This window comes from Bos grunniens, chromosome 28 (assembly GCF_055505025.1).
Source record: "Bos grunniens cultivar Pamir isolate PY7600 chromosome 28, Bosgru_T2T1.0, whole genome shotgun sequence".
NCBI lineage: Eukaryota > Metazoa > Chordata > Mammalia > Artiodactyla > Bovidae > Bos > Bos grunniens.
Window position 1 is genome coordinate 10,326,072 of NC_141192.1, and position 25,508 is coordinate 10,351,579.

The 25,508-nt window shown below is 49.3% G+C and overlaps 1 protein-coding gene across 9 annotated transcripts in view; it reads right to left on the reverse strand.

The window, feature by feature from the left end:
• TSPAN14 (tetraspanin 14) overlaps positions 1-25,508 on the reverse strand; it is a 57,661-nt gene that overhangs the window by 29,969 nt on the left and 2,184 nt on the right. For 4 of the 9 annotated variants that reach the window (XR_015156718.1, XR_015156717.1, XM_086381693.1 and 1 more), the window contains exon 2: positions 1,522-1,619. Coding sequence is in view for 7 of the 9 variants with exons in the window: in XM_086381693.1 (XP_086237819.1) it covers positions 1,522-1,602 (81 nt within the window). In the remaining 2 variants the exon portion in view is untranslated. Of the gene's footprint in view, positions 1-1,521; positions 1,620-13,472; positions 13,529-13,710; positions 13,845-20,253; positions 20,863-25,508 lie in introns of those variants that run through there. The other 5 variants (XM_086381694.1, XM_086381691.1, XM_086381697.1 and 2 more) reach the window with 4 other exon arrangements.

The following is a 25,508-nucleotide window of genomic DNA, read 5'->3' on the forward strand; positions in this document are numbered from 1 at the left end:
CCCCAGACACAGGCTGCAGCCCCAGACACCAGAAACGGTGCTTATATTAAAGGGAGGTTTTAAAAAGTCTCTGTGTATGGTCACGTGGTCTTGTTCTCCTGCACAGAATCAATGTCTGCCTCTGTCTGAACCAATCCCACCAACATGCTCCGATATCCCTCTTAACCCCTTGACTGTCTCCAGCTAGTACCCAATTTCTCTGCTTTTCATTAAGGCAAGAGTCCTTGAAAGAACTGTCATGAGTCACTGGTCTCCACTCTCTCACGTCCCATTAGCTCCTGGGCCAACTCTAGGTGGGTTTCCACTCCCCAGCAGTTCTGGTCAAGGTCACAACCTCCACCTTGTCAAAGCCAATGTCAATATTCTGTTCTCACCCTACTCCTCTCTACATGAAGGGCTTCCTCTTGAGACTTCCATGACACAAAAATATCCTGGTCTTCCTTTGACCTCAGGCCACTCACTCACAGCCAACTTTGGAGTGGACTCTCCTCCTCAACCCACCTCTAGCATCCCCACCTCCATATTCAGACTCCTCCTCTCCTCTCCTTCAATAATCTGGTCACCCTTTCCTCCGATGGTGGCCAAGACTTTCATTTCCAGGAAACTGACAACTCCAAGTATCTGGCTAAGAGATCTTTCTAACTCTTCTGCCCCAAATTTCATCTCAGAACTTGGGACCACCATCCATCTCTTCACTCTTCAGAATCTTTCCAAAATCAGATGACACCATCCAACTTATAACCTACCAAGCATTATTAAAAGGAGCAGAAAGTAATTCCAGCTACTTACTGGGAACCACTGAGTCCCACATGACCTGGCTTCTTTGTGCCCACGTCCTAACCTGTGTTGCCCATGCCCTGCACTCACTCAGACCCAGCCACATGGCATTCCTTTTGTTTCTTGCACACGCCAAGCTCATTCCTGCCTCAGGACCTCTGCTGCTCTCCCTACCCAGAGCTTTCTTCCCAAGACCCCACATGGCTGTGTATTCATTAATATTCAGGTCTCTGCCCACAAGCCTTCTCTTCTGAATGTCCTTCCCAAGCACCCTGGCCAAGTGGCTTCTCCTTCCCTGCTCTGAGGCTCTTAAGCTAATACCTCTGCCAGTTGAACCCCAGCATTACAAGGGCAGGGCTTTACTACCCTTGCCCACCCTTACCTCCTAGAAACCAGGACAGGGCCTGGCCCACAGTCCAGTGTGCACAAAGGACCTTACAGTTGATGTCTCATTGGGGCATTCCTGGAGTGTGGGTGGAGGGAAACGGGGTCAGAGCCCCAAGCATTCCTGAACCCCCAAGGCTTCCTAAACCCCCAAGGCTGAAGAAGGGCACCTTAATCTGGTCTTTAATCATTTGGCCTTCCCCAGCACTTTATGGTCTATTTTATAATTTACTTGTTACTGGCTTCATGAGGGTAGAGCAATGACTGCCACCTCATGGGGGGCCAGGTAAACCCAAAGTACGTGAAGAAGAACGGTTTACTAATTAAGGACAGAGAACACAGCCGCTCTCAGCCACTCACCCAGAAGACGATGTTGTAGCTGAAGAGGAGGTACTTGTACCAGCAGCTGACCTCGGCGTTAGAATATCTATAATAGTGCATCTTCTGAGAAGCAGGATCTGTGGAGAGAGGAAGAGTGATGAGATGGCAGGTTCAATTTTTCAAACCGTCTCCCCAAAATCTGCTCCCCAAGGAAGGAGCAAAGGCAAGACACAGACTCCTGAAATTCCCAAATTGTCCCATGGTCTTTCAGTAGTCCAGACATAGGTTTAATATCAATGCCAGCTATAGGTTAGACAAAAATCAGCAAAGTCAACTTTCCATAAACAGCCAAAAGAATAAGAGGAAAATTTTTGAAAGAATGGAGAATAGCAATTTCTAAAAAGTGTCTTGTGGACTTCTGCTGGGAACCTTCCCAAACATTTAGGTCATCACCTCTTCATTGGGTATTTACTCCCCCACTTCACAACAGGGAAACAGGAGTTCAGAAAGGTCACATGACTTGCCCAACAGCAGGACAAAAAGCACAGCGTTCAGGACCCACACCAAGGCAACGTGGGGGTGGAGACAGCGGTCCCCGCAATCCACGTTTTTCCCACCCACTGCTACCCGGGGCTAAGCAACCAGGAGTTGAGGGAACCAAACGAAGAAATGAGGGCTCGACTAGTGAGAGTCGAGTTTGGGAAGAAGAGATGAAGAGCAAGTCTGGGCATGACCTAACAGTGGCCAGTCAGGAGAAGTCACATTTGTTCATCTAACATTCTCTGAGACAACCTCTCAAGCTCAGCCCTCAAGAGGTAAGGAAGGCAGAGCACCCTGGCCTAGGTGGAGAGGTCCCGTGAACTCACAGCAGCCAGTCTTCATCCCATTCCCTCTTCCCCTGCCTAACCTCCCACCCTCTAGGATCACTGTTTTGGCCTCCTTGGGCTACAGTAAAGCTTAGATTATAGAACTCTGAACCGCACAGGGTGAAGGGTGGGGCCAACTCTCCTTTGTCCGTGTCCAAGGCCTACAAAGGAGGTGCCCTCAGAAGGAGTGCACTCCGAGGGCATGCTCCACCTTCACTATGTTCATTTTTGAAACACGATGGCAACCCAGGTGGATCCTTAACTTCTCCACTATCTGCTGCTGCCTAACAGTGGCTGAATGGTGGGGAAGGCGCCTCAAGCTGATCCTCGGGTGGGATCTGAGGCTCACTGGAAATGCCCACCCCTAGCCCCAGAACTCACCCTACTTCCCAGGGTGAGGAGAGGAACAAGAGGTAACCCAAGGCCTAGGGCAAAAACAAACAAGGCTACTCTGGCAGTGGGGAGACAACCCACCCACAGCTGCCAGTAAGAGACCAGCTTCTGCGCCTTGCCGTGGAGCAGCCACCACAGAATCCCTTCCTGCCGAGGCAGCCTTGGCGGCCTGGCCCCTGGTGTGTAATGTTATGAGAAAGTGCTGCCAGGCAGGCACATGAAACCACATCCCTCTGGAAATGGGTACTCTGACTGCTCCACCATCCTTCCCGCAGAGCAGAACCAACAGGCAGAGACTGGACACCACTGCCCACTGGCCCCCTCCCTCCCAGAGGGACGGGAGTATGGTCAAGGCCCAGCTGGGAGTATCCAACCTGCCTGGCCTGAAACCAGCCAGGGAGGGGGCAGTGACCCTGCAGCCCATCCCCACCTCCTCGTCCCACCAGCAGAGCAGCATCTCTACAACACTCCCCTCCCAGAATACACATGAACACAGCTCCCGGTAAGGACACAGAAGGCCTGAACACAGCCTGGGCCACACAGGACGGCTGCAAGGAGATGAACAGGAACTCTTGGACACACTCCTTCCTTCGGCCACATGACCTGACCCTGAGCAAGCGTCTGCCTCTCAAGGCCTCAAATAAAATGGGGCCGATCCCTAAGGTCCCCAGAGATTGGGGAGGGCTGCTCAGGCACAATACCCTGAAGTTCAGGAATCCTAAGGGGTGCTCCTTGGAGTTATTTAACCTAACCGTAGTAAAGAACTCTCCTTAAAGCTCTGAAGCAGTAAACAAAGCCAGGCTCCCTTCCTTCTCCTGGATCTTGGCTCCACAAAGACACCAGCTAATTACCACTGGCCTGTATGCTTTCCATAGCAGGGCAGACCTCATCCCTGCCCCCTAGCCCAGGGCCTCTGAACAATGATGACCCTGAGGTGACACAGGGACTCTCCACCCGGAGATCCCTGATCTCCTTCTGCTCCGGCCACGTACATGGGGAGAACATGGAATGGCCACAGCGAGCTCCTTGTCATGCACACTGCAGGGAGCCAGTGATCTGCAGTGTGGGTTCTCTGCAGGGGGCTGGTTTTCTCAGCACCTGTTCCCCCCTCTTCCACTGGGCTCCCAGGGTCTCACCCCATAAAGACCCAACCAGGAAATAACTCTGCCTTTATAAATGTCAGGGTTCAAACCCACACATAGAGAATCTCAACAACCGTGATATAAACCCCAAGCCTTCACTCCATGGTAACTTAACCACTCAGACTATACTAGCCAGGTCCATGCTAGGGAATAATCAGAAAGAAACACCCTAATCATCCATGAGATGATGTATCACCCCCAGATACGTCCCCTTACATGCCTGCCACTCACCCCCAGAACACTCGCTTGAACGTTGCATCATTTTTGCTGGACCAAAATAACCGTATGAGGTCTTGGGGTAGGGTGTTTTAATGACACTTATTTCCCCATTCCAACCCACAGAAGAGGAAGCTGTTGAATGGAAACAGTGCAGTTTAGTCTTTCTTCACCCCTTGTTTACTCCTCCCCATGGGGAGAGAAGGCGCTCGACTGAGCGGGGGGTGGGGAGAGGGGTCCCGCACCACACGCCGTCGAAGGAGCAGCAAGGGAAAGCTGCCTCTTGCTCTTGACCCACCAGCTCTGTCCTGGGACCAGGGTGGGTAGAGAGGCAGGTCCTGAGCTTCAGCCAGAAGATCCAGGTCCCCACATAGGCAAGTTCTGAATTTAACTGCAAGGAGGTAAAAGTGAGATCTGTTTGGACTCCAGCCTAAGCCACATCCTCCAACACAGAGCCTTGGGTTTGGGGCGGAATGAAGGCAAAGAGCATCTGAGGTCTGGCTTGGCAGCTTCAGAACTTCAGGGAAGGAGAAAAGACTGATGAGTGCTCCCCCACCAGCCTGAGGTGTTACCCACATTTCAAAGAACCCCAGAAGGTGACGAGGATGGTGGTGCTGTAACTAGAACCAGATCCAACCCAGAAGCCAGCCAAAATGACTCGAGTGACTATGGTCCCTCACTTCTCACCATAGTTGCTAACCCGAGTAGAGTCACATCAGAGGAAGGCGAAACTCAGCTCTCTACCAGCTAACGAATTCAGTCAGCACCAAAAGCATTTACCCTGAATACCCTAAATACACAGACTAAAAATTCTGCTTCTTAACAGAAGATAAATTTTCACAGCTACTAATGACCACCACAACTGAAAACTCTCCAAAAGCTATGTTGTGTTTTCTGTAGAGAAAACAATTATTTAATTCCAAGTCCTCAAACTGTCTCAACTCCAAAAGTTATTATAACAGAATAAAGCCTTTACGCGGCAAGCAGGAGGCATTGTGTTTGTCCAAACATCAACTTCTTAAAACAAGAGGGAAAGTCAGAATTATTTCAGTGTTAAGATAGCTGGTTAGCAACCTGAGAGGAATTGAATAATACACTAAAGTCTATCTAAATAGTAAACACACACACACACTCAAGAACAGGGTATCCTTCACATTTAAGCTAAGTGAAGTACAAAATTATCAATATAGAACAGATATGCTTTTAAATTCCCATATAACAATTAAAAGTAACATTAAAATTAAAAAGGAAACAAATGATAAATTATCTGCAGCTGTAGTGATTATGACAAAAGGTAAATACTATTTCCAACACAAAGAAATTCACACTTAATAGAAGACTGATTTTAGACCAATGGACAAAGGATATGGGCAGTATTCTAAAACTGAAGAACAAAACAATTCCTAGATGGAAAACTACTCAAAGTCACTGGAAATGAAATTAAAGACAACTCACAGATATTGTTTTACACTTTTTATTTTAACAAAATCACCCCATGGTGAGGCTGTTGCATTCATACCTTGCTGGGAGTGGAATAAAGTGTTACTACCCTTTGGTAAGCAATACAGTTATAGACATAAAAAAAAAAAAGAAATCCTACCCTTAATCCAATAAACTCATGACTCAGGAGCTTGCCTCAAGGAAAGAAACCAAAAGAAGAAGGAGAATACGAGTTAAGCATTCAAAATCTAAATATCCTAGCTTGCAATTATGAAACAATTTGTAAGCTTGTGGTTAAAGGTCAAAATGGAAGCTAAAACCATGAAAATGGCTTCGTGGGTTGGTAGGCTTACAAGTGATTTTCTAAAAAGGCTTCTATTGTGGCACTTACCATGACCACCTTTGTACTAAAATGTAAACTGAGGCCACTGCTGGTGGAGGGTGCTGGCCCCACAAGTGTGATGACCTCTGCAATCACTGTAAACAGGGCTCATCTACTTTGGGATTATATTAACTTGTAAGATTGTTGCCTCCTCCGTCTCTCGGCTTTATTTAATTAAAAAGGTAGCACATGCTGAACTGTAAAATACTTAGACAATTCACAAGTGTACAAAGAGAACTGGCGATGAGAAGCCACTGACAATGGCTTTCAAATTTTTTACGATGGCCCACAGTAAGAAGCTCTTCAGTATTCCTGCCTGGAGAGTCCCATGGACAAAGGAGCCTGGCGGGCTACAGTCCACAGGGTCGCAAAGAGTCAAACACAGCTGAAGCAACTTAGCACACACAAGAATCACACTGAACAATCAATCCAATGCACACATACTCCCATACACATCTGAGCTCTGTGAAACAATACTTGCCCTTATCACAGGCCACGTGTTCCAGATATGCTATTTTCATTTTTTTTTTAATTATTCCTGAACATATCCCTGCAAGAATCAATGATTGCAAATGCTGTGTTCAGAAAAAAAACAAAAAACAAAAACAGATCCTAGGCCCCAAGGCCCCAGCCCCTTTCCAGGGGCTCCCTTAACTTCTAGCTGGTCTTGATGTTAACATTCCAAATGTCTTAGAAAATTCAGTACATGCTATGCTTGTATTACTATTCCCTGGTTTTTCACTGTTAGGTGTTACCTCACCACTTCCTGCCCTGAAGACGAAAATGTAACTCTACTCCTGTACAAGCCACCTGTCCCAAACCACTCCCCTCACACTCCTTTCCCATATCTCCACTCCAATCATACCCACGGCGACACTAATTTTCAGAGTCTACATTATTAGGACCACGTGAGTCATCACAGCGAGCCATGTAAGCCATGATTACTTTTCCTAGACAACTTTTTTGTTCTCTAGAGTCAATAATTCTCATTTTTTCTGTTTAATTTTCTATGAATTTATTAATATTCAACCCCCAATTCAATGTCAGTTGTCCAAATCTCCTCTCAATAAGTTCACTCACATCAGATGTTCTATTTCTAGTTCTTCTTCCAGAAGAAATTTCTCCTGGAACCTTCTGAGCTACTTTAATCTGGACTGGTGCCCAGAAGAACTCCTTCGGCCTCATTTGGGATACAGCCTATGAAAGAGCCAGTCTTTGCTCATCTTTGGGGAAGAAATCTTCAGGGCAAGAAGAAAATTTTTCAGACCCTGTATGTCTGAAAACATCTTTACTTTACCTTCATTTGTGAATAAGTTTGGCTGTGTATAGAATTCTAGGTTGGGAGCCATTTCTACTGAGAACACTAAAGGCAGTGCCCTAACATCATCTTCATTCCAGGGTAATGGGAAGTCTGAAACCACTCAGATTCCTGATTTTGTACTTAACCTGTTTCTTTCTCTCTGTAAACTTGTAAGATCATCCTTTTCTTCCCAGCACCCTGACATTTCAAGGTACTGGGCTAACTGATCAGGGTACTGGCCTATCTTCATCCACTCAGCTCAACATTTGATGAGTCCATCTGATATGGAAACCTATATCCTTCTAGGAAACTTTTTTCCGGGTGATTTTCCCACTTGCATTTTTCTCTGCCACTCCTATTAATGGATATGGGAACCTGAGCTGATTCTTTAAACATCTTACCTCTTCTTCTCTATTATCCATCTCTTCTTCATCTTTCTTGTCTATTTTCCAGAAAACTCTTTAAAATTTATAATTATTCTAATGGTTTGATATTTTTGCTCTGCCCTTATTCTTTGAAAATTTTAATTTTTTGTTTGTTCCCTAAATGTTCCTTTTGTATAGTATCCTATTCCTTTTTCATGGGTACTTCTCTTATCTCTCTGAGAAAATGTCTAATTTTTTTCAAAATATTCTCCAAGTAGAATATTTATTTCAAGTTGCTCCCCCTGCCCCATTTGTTTTGCTTCCTTTCACATTAGGTGCTTTCGTCAGGTATTAGCAATCATTAGTAATCCTCATGACTAGAAGTAAATGCCTAAGAATTGACTAGAAGCACTGAGTCCCTGGGCAGGTAGGTGAGTTTCTGTGCAGGGCGATCTGACTGGCCCATCTGCTATAAGTCCATGTTGTCGACATCTTTAGGTCAGTCAGGTTCCTCAGTGAGGTCTCTTAATCTCCTGCTTGGAAGGTAAGGGGCTGGCTGTCAGAGTTCTAGAAGCCAAGTGGGATAGAAGGCTTTACTAAGAACAACTGGAATCTCCCAGGCCCTTGGTTTTTCCTTCAGCACAAGGAATCTCCAATGTCCCACTAAAGAGAAAATGCAGTCACCAAGCACCATGGAGACAAGAAAGGCGTTTAACCACATGAACTGCCTTCAGTTCTTATATTCAGCCAGCTCTGAGGCTCCTCCCCTCCAAGCCCCCCTAAAATAATATGGTGACACCAACTCCTACATTTCAAAGTGGGTCACTCACCCATCTAATTCCTGATTTGAACATTTTTTTCTTGCTTTTGCTTCCTTTGCCATTCTCCATGTCCTTGTAGAGTGATTCATTTTTTAAAATTCCCTTTATCTTAACTTCTGTGGGGTTTTAGGATAAAGTAAAATTAAGTGTGTTCACTAAATCCACAGATCTCTGGGAAGACTTCAGAAATATTTTAGTTGCCATCTTTTTACTGAGCAAAGTAAAAAAAAAAGGAAAAACAGGAAGTATAATTTATAACCATATAAAAGGACAAATGAGATTTTGCGGATGTAATCAAGATGAATAATCAATTTACTTAAAATAGGGAAACTATCTGAGTGGGTCCAATGTAATTAGATGAGCCCTTAAAAGCAGAGCTTTCTCCCAGCTGAGGGCAGAAGTAGTCATATTCCAAGTATGAGGATGCAATGCATTGTTGCTGGATCTAAGACAGAGGAGCTACCTGCAAAGAGCAGAGAGAAGTTCCAGCAGTTCAGGGGAACCCTGGCTGACGGTTAGCAAGGAAACAGGGCCTCAGTACTAAAACAAACAACAAGGAACTAAATTCTGCCCCAAATCCTCCAGAAATGAATATAGCCCTGCCAACCCTTTGATTTGGGCCATGTGACAGCCTCAGGCAAAGAACCCAGTGGAACTGTGCTGACCTGACAACACTATCCACCCATATACCAAGCTAAAACTCTACCAAGTTATTCTGCTGGCTCCTCCCTACCTCATTCTCCAGACCTGGCCATTGACCAAGATTCAACCTTTCCACCTGACCTCTGAGGCTCCCAGTACTTGTATCTGCCCACAAGCCAATCCCCAGGAAGAGCAGCCATATTCCCAACAGAGTTGGGGGCCCTGCTGCACCTCCAAACAGCGCACCACAGGCCTTCGACTCTCCAGGTCCTCAGAGCCCACTGTGTGCTGGGGACCATTCACAGGCCAATGGAACAGGGAGGCCCAAGGGGAGAAGTCTAGGAAGAGACAGGCGACTTTCAAGGGAAATGGGTAAATGAGATGGTCGTAAGGCAGGCCTGTAGGCTGCCTCACTGCCCAAGGGAATCTCACATACAGGAAGGATATCATATCATACCTCAGCCTAGGGGCACTATCACTCAGAGGGGAAAGAGGGCCTCAAGTCCACAGGCTCCCCACTCGGTTCCGACTCACCCTCAGAGCCAGAAGTGTCTAAGTCCTACTCTAACCCATACCCCTTAGGACCAACTCTCCGTACTCAGGGTCTGCCACAAACAGTGCAAAAATGGACAGGGTGGCAGCAACTACCGCAGGAGTCCAGAAGTTTGCCTCTTCACCCTGGGAAAACACTACAAACTCAGCCAGGAGTTAGGCTGGGCCCCTCAACCCCCTACCCCCACCCCTCACCGTCCCTCATCACCGGGTGACAAGCCCTGCCACACAGGTGTGGGGGAAGGGAGGTTCCCAGAGTTCAGAGACTCTCAGGCCCTTGACTGCCCGACCTGGGAAGGCCTCCAGGTGGAAGTCCAGGAACACCTGGGCTGCCAGCTCTGAGCCCCATCGGGCTCTCCAATGGGCCTGGGATTCTAAGAGCTTGGCTTCCTGTCTGAAACTGTTTTTAACCAACACAGCATTATGAGCTTCCACCACCAAAACCCCACAACCCCCAGACCTGCTGAGTCTGAGAAGCACCAAGGGGCCCCTTGCTAATCTGGGGAGGAGATATCTGTCTCCCTCAGTGCTGACACCAGGAAAGAAGCCAAGGGAGGGAGGGACGTGGGGCAGAGGAGGAAGCAGTGAGGCGAGGGCTCAGTGGGAGACATGCTGGGCCTCGAATGGAGGTCACCTAATCCAGCGATTTTCAAACTTACTATTTTTATTACTTTTTAAGCTACAGGAGCTTTTGTACAAAGAGACTCTGACCCAGAAACCCAGCATGAGGTGTGCAGAGCAGTTCTCTTCAAGTGGCTAGGGGGAAGGGGAGGCTCTATGACATACATGCTTGAAAATGATGGGTCTGGCCCAGCTGATCCCAAATTCAGGAATCAGGGGAATCACTCAAGGAGCTTTTTCCAAACTGCACATGGAGACTCGTTCAGTAGTGAATGTGACAGACCTGGAAAGCCACATTTTTAAGAGCTGTCCTTCACAGCAGACAGTTTGAAGGGACCCCCCCACTGGCCCAATCTGGAACTATGTGTGCACCAAAATAAATAATATTGATGCATTTTAACTCACTGAATAAAGAACCCATGACTCCATTCTAATACATATAAATGGATAAATAATATATAAATGGAAGAGAAGGGAAAGTTCTTTACAGCAGAAGGATAAATGTAAAAATTTATGTAATTAAATCATCAGCATTCAGTAACCATAGAATTCTAGGTTGGAGAATTCTAGTATGACAGAAATAACTGATAATGGGTTAAGTCTGTTCTGGCTATTATAACAAAACACCAGACTGGACCAAACTGACAGACCAGGCAATTTCTAAAGTACAGAAGTTTATTCCTCATAGTTCTGAAGGCTAGGAAGTCTAAGATTAAGACACCAACAAAGTGGGGTTCAAGCCTCATCCTGGTTCAAAGCTGGCACCTCTTCACTGTGTCCTCACATGGTGGTCAGCAAGGGAGCTCTGAGGGGTCTCTTGTAAGGGCACCAATCCTGTTCTTGAGGACTCCACCCCCATGACCTAAGTTCCTCCCAAAGTCCTAACATCATCAAGCCAGGCACCAGACAGAATTTCAATATGTGAATGCGGGAACACACAAAGACCATTAGACCATAACAGGCTCTAAAACTAGTCAACGAAAGTTTGATTAGAGACAGCATGTTTACATGGTCTCAAAGTATCTCCCCATAGAACACTTATTAATTACAAAGAGCATGATAGTAACTCAGCAATGGAGAAACCTTACAGATATCACCTTTAACCGAGTGACCACCACTGTCATCACCAGCAATGAGTCAAGCCAACGGCTGTCCCTCCTGCCGGGATGCACCGAGGACATGTCATTTCTGTGGTGTTCCCGGCGAAAATGCATAACCTGAGTCCTATCTTGAGGAATGATCAAAAAACAAACAAAACAAATGAAGAGTTTACAAAAGTAACTCACCTCAAGTAAAATGTAAGAAGTTGTGGCCATTTTTCTTTAAAAAAAGAAATGAAGAGAAGAAAACTCTGGGGCAACAGACAATCCTGGGGCCCAAAGAGAGATCTTGAAAATGATACATCAGGCAAGTCATGCCTCACCTGCCTGCCCACACAGGTGAGGGCCGGGCCACCTGCAGCGGCTGCCGCTCCACCTCTCAAAGGACTGCGGAAGCAGGCCTGGCACCGGCCTGGCCTCCAGGGGCCTTCCCTCTGCCGCTGAATGTGAAACCGCCTGTTTAAATGCAGAGGGGGAGCCTGAGCCCAGATGATCACAGCAGGCCTGTTTCTGAAAGCCCAATGTGCACATGAAATGTCCGCATTCAGAAGCAGACGCGCACGAGATGCGGTTTCTGGGCCCAGTTTATGGCAACATCTCCAACATGGACAAGAACCCATGAACCCTGCATGCTGGGACCTCTGGACCTCAGGACCCAGAGGCCTGGGCCTTCTGTCCACCCTGAGCTTCTCCACAAATGGCCTGAGGCAAGGCCACAGCACGAATGAATGAAGCCAAGAGTCCAGCAACCTATCAGTGTACTAACTCGCTCTGCGAGTCCCTGGGAGGAAAGGCTTTTATTGTGGGAGACGAACACCTCGGGACCTGTTTCTACACGTCCTGGCTGCTGCTGCTGTTGCCAGGCACCTAGAGTGGGGCTGTGGAGACCAAGAACTCGAGTGAGCCCTGCACCTCACGGGAGGGGCTCAGGACACGCTTCCCTCTGCTAAATGCTGTCAGGCAGGCGCAGGAGGGCAGGATGCGGCCCAGGAAGGAAGGAGGAGGCGGGAAGCTGGTCAGGAAATGTTCCCTAGAGCAGCAGCTTTAACCACTACAAGCCGGCATGGTGGCAGCCAGGAGTCTCAACAAAGCTCTGGGTCAGGCCCTGTGGATGGCACCAAGGTGCCATCGGGCCGGCTGCCCCGGCAGAACCAACACAGCTGGGGAATGGGACGCTCCTAACAGCCACGGACGTACTGAGTGACGAGTGGGCCTGCTCTCGGGCAGAAATAAATTCTGCTCCAATAACTGAGTCCTGGGCAGCCTTTAGGGGAGCTGCTCCAACTCAGTGCGAGGATGTGACCTGAGTGTCTAACGTGGGTGGGAAACGTTCTCTTTGCAGAGATATCCCACCCTCTCCCCCGCAACACAAACTATATAAAACTTAGAATTAAACACCTTTTCTTCCATTTCTTCATGCCTGAAAGACATAAAGACTGTGGCTCTAAGATGTTCAAAATCCTTGTATCCAAAATTGCACAGTTCACTGCAATATACTTTTTAAGACAACCAACCAACCAACCAACCCACTTGACTCCCGAAGTCAGCACTGGAGGGCCACCCCCTAATCCTGCCCAGGGCGGACAGGACTCACCAAGCCAGGGCAGAGCCTGGCTCCTGGCCTCTGAGCAAGGCAAACAGCCTGGGGTCAGTCTCACAGAGGGAAGAAAGCAAATTTTCCCAACAAGCTATAAAAGGTGAAGCCTGCTGGAGAAAAATAAGTAAAATGAAATGCGCTGAAATGTAGGAGAGAAGAGGAACAAGCAGGGAGGGGAAGGAAGAAGCAGATGTTTTTTTAAAAAACACAAATCAGTGATGGGACTCTAATGAAAAAAGCTGAGAAAAATCTGCAAAGAGATTAGAAGCTTAGTACCTAAAACAGTTCCAGACAGCCAGGGGCATCCCCAGGCTTGGGGCCCCACACTCACCCCCACAGGCCCTCCACCCACCTCTACCTGAAGGCAGGGGGAGGGCAGACCATCTTAGCGAAATCAGGAAAATAATTTCAAACATTTTTCCCGCTAAAAAAATACTACAAAAAATAAATTTACAGTCCGTTTTCTGGACTATTTATTTGAACTTCAACATATACCAAAAACCTTTTTATAGAATGCTTCGTGTGTCTACAAAAAGCAAACAACATTTACAACCTGATTCTGATCGCCATGTCGCCCAGCTGGGACGGATGCGGTGGGGTAGGTGGCAGCAGATGGCCCAGGGAGGCTCTTAGCCCCCTTTCACAAAGGAGGGCTCCAATTACCTCCTCGGCCCGGTGCCCCAGAGTTGACCTTGCCGACAGGCTTGGAGGAGGCACCCGCAGCTGCCAGCTCAGGCGGCTTCCATGGTTCCCAGACCCACCTCCTAGACACCCCCAGCGCCCAGGGCTACCTGCTGCAATCTTCGTGTCCCAGAGACGGAGCCAGACCCCTTTAAAGTAGGCAACTTTAAGCAGGGAAGGAGGGTGCAGACAACTAAACCACAAAAGAGAGAAAACAGTCTTGAAGGTGGGGCAGGGCAGGACGGAGGTGTCTGAGACAGAGCCTCTCAAACTTGAAAGTGCATGCAAATCACCCGGGAATCTTGTTAAATGCAGATTTTGCCTCAGCTGCTGTGGGGTGAGTCTGCAGGGCAACAGGCTCCCAGGTGTTGGCAGCCCGGCCCGCTGACAGGCCTGCGGGCAGTACTCTCCACAGTGAGGGTGTAAGAGGCCTCGAGTGAGAAGCAACAGCACTGATGGAGCAAAAGGCCCTTTAGGGCAAGTGACAGGGAAAGCTCACCCCTCTTAACCAGGGATGTCATCAGCTTTCTTGGAGGGATGCTTTAACTGTGGAATTTGTTTGGTATTTTAGTGCATCCTCACAGGTTATTTTTATTCCCATTTCACAGCTGTGGAAGCTACTCTAACCAAATGTTTATCAAAGCTGGGCTCCCTGCCCCTTGGATGTCTTCCAAGAGCACAGGCCTCCCGTGAGGCAGGGCAGGGCAGGGCAGGGCGGAAGCACAAAGGCCAGAGCTGTGACAAGGAGGCCAATCCTAGCCCAGCAGACAAAGGCAGGAAAGCCAAGGGACACAGGAGGTCCCCCAGGGGGTAGAGGTTGGGTGGGGAAAGGCAGATAAAGAGCCAGAAACCCATTTTGCCTCCTGGAATTTTTAACAAAATAGAGACAAAATGTAACCTCAGCCTCCTACCCCCAATTCCCCTAACTCCCACTCCCACCTCCCAGAACTAAAGAGGATATTTAAATACAGAGGGTATCTCCGTCTTATAAGTTTTATTTCTACTTTTAACAGCCCGGCCTCATTTTGGCAGGACATAAAAAACAGCCTTCACTGCCTCCTCCCAGGTTTGCCAGAGAGGGAGTGTGGTATGTCCAAGAAAAGGGCCAGTGCTACTGTCTAAGGCAGACTGTCTGTCTGTCTGAGTGGGCTCCCAATGTCACACTCAGCCCCTGAGGGCTGCTGTGTGCTTTTGGCTCCTGGTGGGTGGGTTTCCCTGTGAAAACCACAGACATCTGGGGAGGTTATCATCACCACTGCCAGTCCCTCAAGAACATGAGGGGAAAAAAAACCATGGGAAGAGATGCCCCGTTAACCCCGTTCAATGACATTTCTCCCAAAAACGTACCCAGAGTTGGCGAGAGGGGATCTGTGTAGTGAACAAGCATTTTGGACTTAGTTTCATAGAACTCAAAAAGTCCCGGCTCAAAAACAACCAAAGTTCATCTGAGCAACCTTTCCATCTTCCAGAGACCTACGCCCATGGAAATGAGTGACCAAGGTCACCCGGAAGGCCAGCGGCACAGCTGGGACCCAACGCTTCGCCTTACCTCCCTGTGATTTTCCAGAGCAGCATGCTGCCTCAATCACGCTTTTCCCACCCTCGTTTGGGCCCAACTACCCTAAAAACTGGGCTGCCCTGACGGCTTAGTGGTAAAGAATCCACCTGCCGATGCAGGAGACAAGGGGTTGATTCCTGGTTTGGGAAGATCCACTGGAGAAGCAAAAGGCAACCCACTCCAGTATTCTTGCCTGGAGAATTCCATGGTCAGAGGAGACCTGTGGGCTACAGTCCACAGGGTCATAAAATAGTTGGACATAACTTAGCGACAGAACAACAACAAACAAAAAACCCTAAAAGGTGCATCTGTGTTTCAACATTTATGACAGCGAACCTAGCTCTTTTTACTGAGTCTGGTTCAACGTTTGCTGCAATAAGGGCACTCCAAGGGGGCAACCCTGTCCAGGCCTGGGACCTGCTTCCTAATTTAGGAGGTTGGCTGATAAGAGTCAGATAAGACAGCCAGGCTGATCTCAAGATGGATGGGTTTTGGAAAGATAAAATGATAAATACAGAAAGTAGTGAGAGCTCAGGAGTTCTCATATCAAACAACTCTATGTCAAAGGCAGGGAGACGATTACAGACTGCAGTTAAGAAAGTTGGAGATTTGTGAGCTGGGGTGGGCACACTTTCAGAAAGAGTAACCCTCAGCTTAGGCTGTGACCTCACACTGGGTAAAATCAGACTCCCCAGGAGGAAGCTCAATTTGCCCACCAAAAACTGAGGATGAGAGACATTCAGATGCAAAGGGGCCGGGGATGATGGGTGTGTGTGTTGGGGGTGTGGGTGGCGCATGCTATGTGTGTTGGGGGGGCGCGTGCACGCTATGTCATGTCCAACTCTTGCGGCCCCCACCAGGCTCCTCTGTCCGTGAAATTTTCCAGGCAAGAATACTGAATACCACAACCATAGAGACCCTTCAAAAGGAAAAAAAAAAAACCCGAAAAACAAAAATCACTGTTTTCTCAACTACCCCTGCCACTAAATGCTAAGAGTTTGTCCTGATATGACTCTTTCATGGAGAAGGACCAGGAGGTAAAGGAAGATCACATTTTGCACTTGGGAGTGGCTTTTTCTGCCAAAGACCAGAAGGACGGTGCTCCCAAAGGCATCCATGAATTCAGTCCTTCCCCTCTCTTACACATCTTCAGTGGCACGAGCAGGCGAGCCCTTTCTCTGTCCCCACTGTACAAACCAGCAGCACTGTGATCCAATAAGATGGCAAGACCCTCTTTAAACAAAGAGAAATCTCAGCACCACTGGGGAGCCGGGGGTACAGCTGGGGGAAGTGACGGTACAGCAAGCAGACCGCATAGCATCGGCTCAGTGGGAAGATTCATGTCATAAGGGCTTCCGCTGGTGCTGTGTGCCTGCTGCCTGCTGCCTGCCCAGCCTGCCACCGCCTGCCTGAGATTCAAGAGCCCAGAGATGGCAGAACAAAGAAAAATGGCTGTGGCTCAGGCAGCGCGAGGAGGCTGCAGGCCGGCCGACCAGCAAGCAGGCTTTTCTGCAGCTGAGTACTCCAGTGAGGCACAGGGACACAGGGCGCTGAAGTACAAAGGAAAGTGGGGGCCTCAAGAGTGACAGCTGCCCAGGCACACGCCTGGCCCCCACCCAAGGATGCAGCTGGGCCGAGAGAGCTCAGGCAGAAACCCACTCCCAGAGGCAGTGGGCAGGTGGCTGGGCATCCCTACTCCTTGCCCAGTTGCTCAGTGCTCATACCCAGGGAGGTTCCAGGCAGAACCTGGGGACTTGAGAGGGAGGACGGGGAGTCTTGACAGAAGTACCCAAAGGGCAGGATCCTTCCAGACTTCCTGCGATGGGGAGTGCTGACAGAGGGCAGGGTTGGCTAGGCAGCTCACCCAACATCAGAGAACAGGACAGGGGCCCTGGAGTGGCTAAGATCTGTTCATCAAAGGACTTCTATTAAGCATAATGGGCTCCCACTGCCAGGAACAATAGCTGCACTGGCCACCCCCTCTCCTCCTCCCCTCCCCTCCCCCCAAAATTGTCCACAATGGGAGGCAGCAGGAAATGGGGCAGAGCCCATGAATAGCTCCACTGTCAGTCCCTAGGCCCCACCTCCTCAGCCCCACAGGTCAGCCCTAGCTGCCACCCTGCCACAATAGAAACTTGTATGCCGCCAAGCTCCAGGCCCCATACAATAGAGCTGTGGGCATGGGAAGCTGTGGACTTCTCACCGGGCAGCATGTAAGGGCAATGGTGGGAGAGAGAGGGCAGAGATGTGGGCCTCAGACTCACCAGGGCAGGGTCATACCAAGCACATTGTTTTTTAGGGGAGCTATCTGCCAGCCAGTCCTAAAATCTCCTCCCTTCTTGCCCTGCCCTGTCTAGGCATGAGGTCGCCAGAGCCAGACAGGGGAATATTATGGTCATTTCAGGGGCACACGGTGGCCACAGGGGTGAAGAAACTGCCAGAGCACTCCCAGGACCCCCAGAAGGATTCCCAGTAGACACGAACCCTCAAAACCACCCCAGTAAGTAAACCTCACCTGCCCTCACCCCCTGCATCTGCTCTTCAAGGAGGCTGCCTGCTCAAAACAGAAAACCTCATCTATTATTTACACCAGGTGCCTTCTAGACAGGCTTTTAAAATCACAAGGGGGCAGTCTTCTCCAGAGCAGCCTGAAGTTGCACAAAGCCAGGCAGGGCTGCTGGGCAGCTAGGAGATGGGGGATCTCAGGGCGGTGGATGGTCTAGTGAGACCTGGACAAGAGGCCTCACACCAACCCCTGAAACCCAAGGAGGATCTTTTCTTCTAAAAACTGATCCCCAATTCCTTGTTTGTTTCTCCAAGACTCCAGGTTTCATACCCAGCTCAATTCCTACAAACTCCTAGGGTCACTCAAGCCCACGTATGAGAAGTTCCCCACGCCTGGCCTCCCCAGACCCTCCGCGGCTCTGCCTGCCTCTTCACACTCTTATAATCACACTTTTGGGTGCACAGGCTGCACGGCCCAAGGGGCACAGCCAAAGGCTACAAACACCAGGTGCTCCAGAGGCAGGATGACCTGAGCTGAAATGCTCAGACCACATGGGAACGAGCCAGCACCATGGCCCCTCCAGCTCGAGGGTATGACGGCATAAACACAAGATCCTTCCACAAGGAAAACTCAGAAACGTTCATTCTCCCTCTTGGAATCAAAACAGCATGTTTCTTTTCTGGTCAAGCACCCCACACCTGGATTCCCCATCTAACCATCTCTACAACAGACCTCTGAGCGTGTACATGCAAGGCATTTCTTGCTGCTTGGCTTGCAGCAGCCGAACACTGAGAGCAACCTCAATGTCCATCCACAGGGGGCTGATAAAGTGAACCATGATTGACCACACAGAGGAATACCATGCCACTGTTAGAAAGAATGGCCTGAACTACATGTGCTGAAATCAAACAATCCCAAGATACACTTGAGGGTAGAAATCAGAACACCGTTAGGTGTGTACGGCATGGGGACAAACAAGAGGACAGACACGCTTCACTAGGCACCCAACATCTGGTGATGGTTATGTGGCCTCAGGGGAGCAGAAGTGAAGGAGCCAGGGGTGGAAATATTAATTTTCACTACATATCAGATCTTTGAAATAAATATGTATTTTTAAAAATAAAACATGTAGTTTTAAAAATGAAAAAAGTTAAAACTGAATTGACATTTAAAACCCCTCATTTATAGCACAAAAAATTTGGCTTGTAGCTCTCTGCAGGCGGTTCCCTAGAATAAGAAGCGGCAAGGGGTGGGGGTGGGGTGGGGGGGTGCCAGTCTTTGAAATAAAGACAGACATACCAACTCATAGAGCTCCCAGCTCACAAGTCCTCCCCAGGTCCCAAAACAGAAAGTTTTCCTAGGAAGACCAAGAGCGGATTCTGACCAAGGCAGAAAGGAAACCTAAGTTATTCCATACAGAGGACCATCTGTAGCCAGGTCCACTCCATCTGTGATGAGACTGTAAGACCCCCAGGATCAGGGGGCGCTGAGTCACAGGCATCCCAGGCCTAGGCAGAGACCCTTCTCAGGGCCCTCCCCAATCATCAGTGAGGCTCAAGGTCCTCATGTTACGAACCCATCCCAAATTTAGCAGCTGAAGAAAGCTATTTCAACAGATTTCTAGGCCTGGCCCAACTCCAAGGACAGGCTAAAAACAGTTTTTCCAAAATCCCAGCTCTAAACTCCAATCCCTTAACCACTAAACTCCCTGCACCTTTCAGGAAATGCAAGCTGCAAAATGGAGCTGCGAGATCGGTGTGCACACTTCCTCCTTACTAAAGGGATACATACATGTTGTTTAAAAGCCTACTTTAACTGACACATCAATAAATACTCTGCACTCAGAAGCACTGATGTATTTCCTCCGAGTGATTTTCCCCCTAAGGGACAACAGAATAACTAATCTCAGTCTCTCTCTGGCTTCTGAGGGGTATGACACAATGCCTATTAGAACCAGGATGGGCCAGACCATTGGAGTGAGGCCACTTGGAAGGCAGGGAGTGAGTGCTTCCTGGATGGAGCTGTCTCTACCTAGCAGAGGTCCCCTGCCCCACCCCCAGCCCACCACAAAGATCCCCTAAGGACTTGCAGAGTGCCCAGGCCACAGAGAAAGGTGGCTAGAAATGGGGGAGGTGTAAGTTTTGCTCCCCTACTCTGTAAGAGGCTTTCTGATGAGTGTTCAATGTTCAACAAGGAGGCTGGAAATAAAGGAGTACAAATGAGACTTCATGACAAGCAGAATCACGCAGGCAGCCAGAGCCCTCTGACCTCAGCTACTGGAAACAAGTTCCTGGCCCTTCAGTGGACCCTCAGGAGCTGTGGTCCATCAGACCAAGGCTGGCCTCTCCCACAGTCTTTCTGCATGAATGGGCAGGGCTCCCACACCCAGGTAGGCACTGATGCTCAACACACTGAATCCTACAGCATCCCAGCTGGCACCTCCCCCCTTGCCCCTCCCCACATCTGTCTTCCCACAGAGAGAGCATCAGGACTCCCCAGCCCAGAGGAGCCCCAGAGAGATCTGCACACCACACCCCTGCACCAGGGTTCACGCCACTGGCTCCGCCCTACTCCCTTGGGAATGAATACCTCAAGGCAACTCCTGGCTCTTTTGTTGTTGACAGGCCCCTTGTTTATATCATTACTTGTATTTCACAGGAAACAACGAGGACAAAGGAGACGATGACAGCAGAGGCAGGATGGGTGCACAGGGCCACTGTTCCCCTGCTGGGGTGGAAGCCAGCCTTCAGGAAGTGGAGAAGGCTCCGAGCCCCGCAGCCAGCAGGTCTTCTCCACACTCCCTTTTTTTCCTCACAACAGCGGGTGGCGTCGTTCCTAAAAAGCTGGCTACTGAGACGCGAACACCTCCAAGAGTAGCAGACACACCCAACAGGGTCTTCTGTGCAGGTGTGAGCAAACAGACAAGAAGGTCAGAGAGAACCAGGAGGATGGGAAGGCCACAGACAGCGGAAGGAAGCAGTTGGGGGTAGGGGGGGATCCAGCCAGAAGGCCCTGGAGCTGCAGCAGTGGAGCAGGGTGGGGAGGGGAGAGTTACCCACTGTACCTCCCTTGGCCCAGGTCAGGCAGTTTAGTTGTATCCAAGGCCTGTGGGAGAGAAACAGATCCATAAAGTTGTCGGACTGGTTTGCCCAGAATGCGGAGAACAGGAAACACAAGGTAGAGAGGCCGAGGAAAGAGGGTCAAGTAGGGAGGGTTGTCCAGAGTCAAAAGGCTGTTATCTGGCTCCCAACACATCTGGCAACAAGGGCAGCCAGCACTGGTGGGCCCCAGGGAACCAAGGCCAAGGGTTCACCCAAGTCTGTTTCCTGGGTGCAGAAGGTGGTCAAGGGGCCAATTGTGAGGGAGCCAGGGGCCAAGGAGCCAGTAAATGCTGAAAAGAAAAGGACTAGGGTTTCTGGAAACAAGAGAGTGATGCCCACAAAGAGGGTACCCACCCTTGAGTGACAAGCGTGAGTAGTGATGAGCTCAGGCCAATGCGAGAAGCGTGGGCAAGACCGAACAAAGGCTGAGCTAGCCTCATACACTGACAGTTTCTTTGACCGAGCCAGTCAGGCTCCTCTGAGCCCTCTGCCCCTTCTGTCTCTGTCCTGTTAGATTCCAGTTTTAGCAAGAATCCCGCTAAGGCAGTTTAGCCAGGATCCCCCACCCCTCCACTGCTGGTCACCTTGCACGTCTGACCAAATCCTCACCCTCCTAGTGCAGCATCCCCCACGTTATCTGATCACCCTAGCCTGACTTCAGCAAGAATTCTGTTAGGTCTGTTAACAAAGAACTACCCTACCCTCTCATAAATTCTCCATCCATCCACCCCTCCCCCTACTCTGTTCCCTGGCTGTAAATTCCCACTTTTCCCTGTAATATTTGGGGGTGAGCCCAATCTCTCTCCCTTACTGCAAAGCTCCATTGTTATAGTCTTTACATCTATCATGACAGTCCTGAAGAAAGTCTACCTTACTGTGTTCACAAGTGTCAGAATAATATATATATATTTTTTCCTTTAACAATATGGAGCTCTAAGTCTTCCTGGACCTGGATTGTGAGAACAACTGGGGCTGGCATTTCAGGCTGGACGCTGGCCTCCCCCAAGAATCCCCAGGGACAGATGCTGTCTGCCTGGCCCAGAAGTAAAGGGCTGAAACCAGCTACAGAGTAGCGAGACATCAGGGAAGTCACCTGGAGAGGAAACAGAGTCTCTTCGCAGCAATGGTCACTCAAGTGGGCAATCAGAGCCTTTCCTTGGAGCAGCTGGTGGCTGCAGCCGGGAGGCGTGGAAAGAGCTAGTCCTGAGCACAGCTTGAATGGGCTCTCCAGGCTGGGCATCAAAACACACCGAAAGCTGAAAGTCACACCATGGCCTGAACTTGAGCAGGGTGTGTGGGGCCCAGTTGCCCCTCCAGGGGAGACCAAATCTGAAGCTGGGGCGATCATATTCCTTATTCCCACCTGCCACTTTCCAATAAGCCTGAGTTTCCCACGGTGCCCTGGGGGGCTTCTGATGCATAATTGCAGACCCTGACTTAGGACTGTGTCCAGGGATACGCTGCTACCCTCGGCCCTCCCAGGCTCACCACTCAGGAAACACTCTTGTAATTCCAACTGCTGTTGAGGGCCCCTCTCCTGAGTATCAGGACTACACATTCCTCCAAGCTTTTTTTTTTTTTTTTTAACTTTTTGGGCCCTGCAAAATAGACTGGCACAGGCCCCAGTGATTAGTACAGGTAGACAGGGAAAAGCCAGAGAAGGGGGAGGTTCATCAACCCTTTTCTCGGAGTCAACCCTTACTCAGTCCCAAAGCGTGGCTTCTCCCCAAACCTTACCCATACAGGAAAGCCTGGCCTCAGCTCTCCTAAATTCCAGGGGGACACAGAGGCAGCACCAGGAATGCACCTCTGACTAGGATCCCAAAGGCCCCACCACCACAGCTCACAGCCACTAAACACAGGTGGACAGAGCCCGAGAAGGGAGAGGCCGGTCCCTCCAGCTGTCCAGCTGATGGACACCAGGGCTCCAGGAACTTCTCTCTGGCTGTTGAGTGAGGGAGACAGAACAGACCTCCAGAAGCCTGCCCAGGCCCACCGTATCTCAGATTACCAGGCCTGCTGCCTCCTAAAAGAAAACCACAGCCCTGCCCAGCCCCGCCCAGCCCCCACCAGGCCCAAGAATGGAGGAAGTGGGGTTCCCAGAACCCGCAGCTGGTGAGCACTTTGCTGGGAGCCATCAGAGTCATGGCAGCAGTCCCAAAGCAGAGTATATCAGCCTAACTCAAGAGCTGCACATACTGCATCGCAAACCCCAAGTGTGTATGCTTCGCAGTAACTCCACCACGAACAGGGAGGGCGGATTCTTCTCATTTTACAAATGAAAACACCAAGTTCAAGAAAGGGAGAAAGAAAATTCAAAGGCTTGTCTAGATCACTCAGCGACAAAGTAGGTACAGCTCAAAAGCTGGCCTCATCACTGTCCACTCTGTGTGACGGACAACATTCTTCACTGGTACATTCAACCAGCAAAGGCACTGTTTCCCACTGGCCAGGCCAGACCCTCTACTAGTCCAACACACCACTTTTCTGTCTGAACCAAAAAAAACACGCTGTTAAAGGAGAAAACAGATGTTGACACATTATGAATTACCCCCATTGCTATAATGAAGATAAGACAAACCAGGAATGCTGGCATTCACTTAGGCCAAAGACTTTCAAAAAACTGGTGTATGTAGTCCCCTGAGCACTCTGATGACCAGCCAAAATCGAGACCATTGCTGTAGATCACCATTACCTCTCCCTGTATTCCTGATAGGAAAACAGAAGCCCTGAAAAAGGAGGAAAGATGCCCAAAGATAGTGAGTTAACCACAAGCAGAAGAACCTGAGGTCTCACCACCTCCGCCAGGGTTTCCTGGCCTTGCTGGAAGTCACCAGGGACAAAGCAGGCGACAAAGCACAAAAGCAGGGTGCAAAGTGTAGCCAGCTCTTAGACACCCTGCAAGGGTGGCCCAGGTGGGAAAATGCAATTAACAAAGGGGTTCCACCCGCTTCACAGGCCAGAGAACCACCCCAACCCCACATCCAAGCCTGATCTCCATGTGGCTCCATCCTTCAGGTAACATCACCACTTTACCTTTCCACACCCCAAGGCCTGCAAGCTCAGCCTCGGAATCTCACTGGTGGAAGGGGAAGAGCAAAGCCTATGGGGTATTTCTGCCTGCTCCTGCTTCTAAGAAAGTTGGCTGCCCCTACTCGCCACATACAGAATATGAGGAAGACAAGAAATTCAAGGATTGACGTGTCAGGGCAGAGACAGGGAGCAGGAGCCTGCTTCCCATACCATGGGTAATACCATCCCTCCTTAAAGGCCACAGGACCCAGCAGCAGGAAACAGGGATCCTGGAACCCAGTTCACAGCCCCGAGCGCCAGGCAAGGAGATAAACAAGTGCTTAATGAGAATCCCTGGCTAGGGTCTCTGCACCAGTCCTTGGGCCCACGAATTGATGACTGAATAAATGAATAACAAAAGAAGAACTCAAGGAACTCAAAATACCTTGTCCAGGGTCAGAGGAACAAGTTGCTTCTGCAGACCACCTCTTACTATGCTAATAAGCATTTTTGTTCACCATACCTCTGCCCTTCAAATGTGACACCTCAATTCATCTCTAACCTAAATGACATTTCTTTGACTAATTCATGATTGGTGTTCCTGGTGGCACAGAAACACACAACACTCAGATCTAGACCTTGGAAATAAGTTACAGGGACAGCACAGTGTTGGGCAGGTGGCAGACATCAGTGCTGTTTCCCAAATGTTTCCAGTCCTCTTTTGCTCCCCACCCTGCAGGGAAGTATGGCCATGTGACTGCTTTGGCTACTGAAACGCCACTTCTAGGTGGAAGCTTTAGGAGCCAGGGTGAGATTCACTGTGCTCCCTGTCTCCAGGTGCAAGTAACTAGGAGCGTTCCAATTAATCAGCATGGGTCCCATGATGAGAACAACATAAAGCAGATATGCGATGGATGTGGTGTGAGTAAGAAATAATCCTTCAATGCTTCAGGCCTCTGAGATTTGAGGATTGTTACCACGGCAAACCCTGATCTATCTAGACAGCTACAGGCAATGACTCACTCCCCAGTGTTCTGTGCAAGGTAGTGCTGGTCGTCTTCCCATTCCCTGGCCTTAGGGAGATAAAAGCTACACTGACAGTCAACCAGCAGAGGTTCAGAGACACCTGCTTTGTGCCCAGACAGATGAAATGCTTTCAGAAGCAGAGGATATGAGGGGACCTGCACTGAAGAATTTACTAGCTCCTCTGTGGGCCAGGCTCTTCAGTGTACTAATCAACTTGAATCACTTCTGAGAGGAGGCTTTATCTAATTTATCTAATTAGATATGAGAAAACCCAGTTCACATTCAGACCTCACTCGGTGACCTCTCTGGGCCATGGTTTCACCATCTGTAAAGTGGGACATTAACATTACCCACTGCACTGTGTTCTTTCAAGGATTAAATGAATACACACAAAGCTTCTTCAATAGTATGTGATATGTCTCAATAAACACTGTCTTAATAAACACAATTACTACACATTTAAACATTCCATGTAATTGCTATAAGCTTGTCCAGTTTTTAAATCTGGCAAAGGTTTCCCAGGACTGGCACAGTGGCACTTTGTAAGCATTGCCAAGCTGAATTCTGTCCCAGTAAAAGTTGAAGTCAAATCCCTGAGCACAAGGTAACCCTAGCGTGGGGCCTCAGGAAATGCTTCCACAACCCAGTTTCCTGGCCTCTCTGGAAACTTCACTGCCACCAGGACCCATGGGGCAGAGCTCCCTC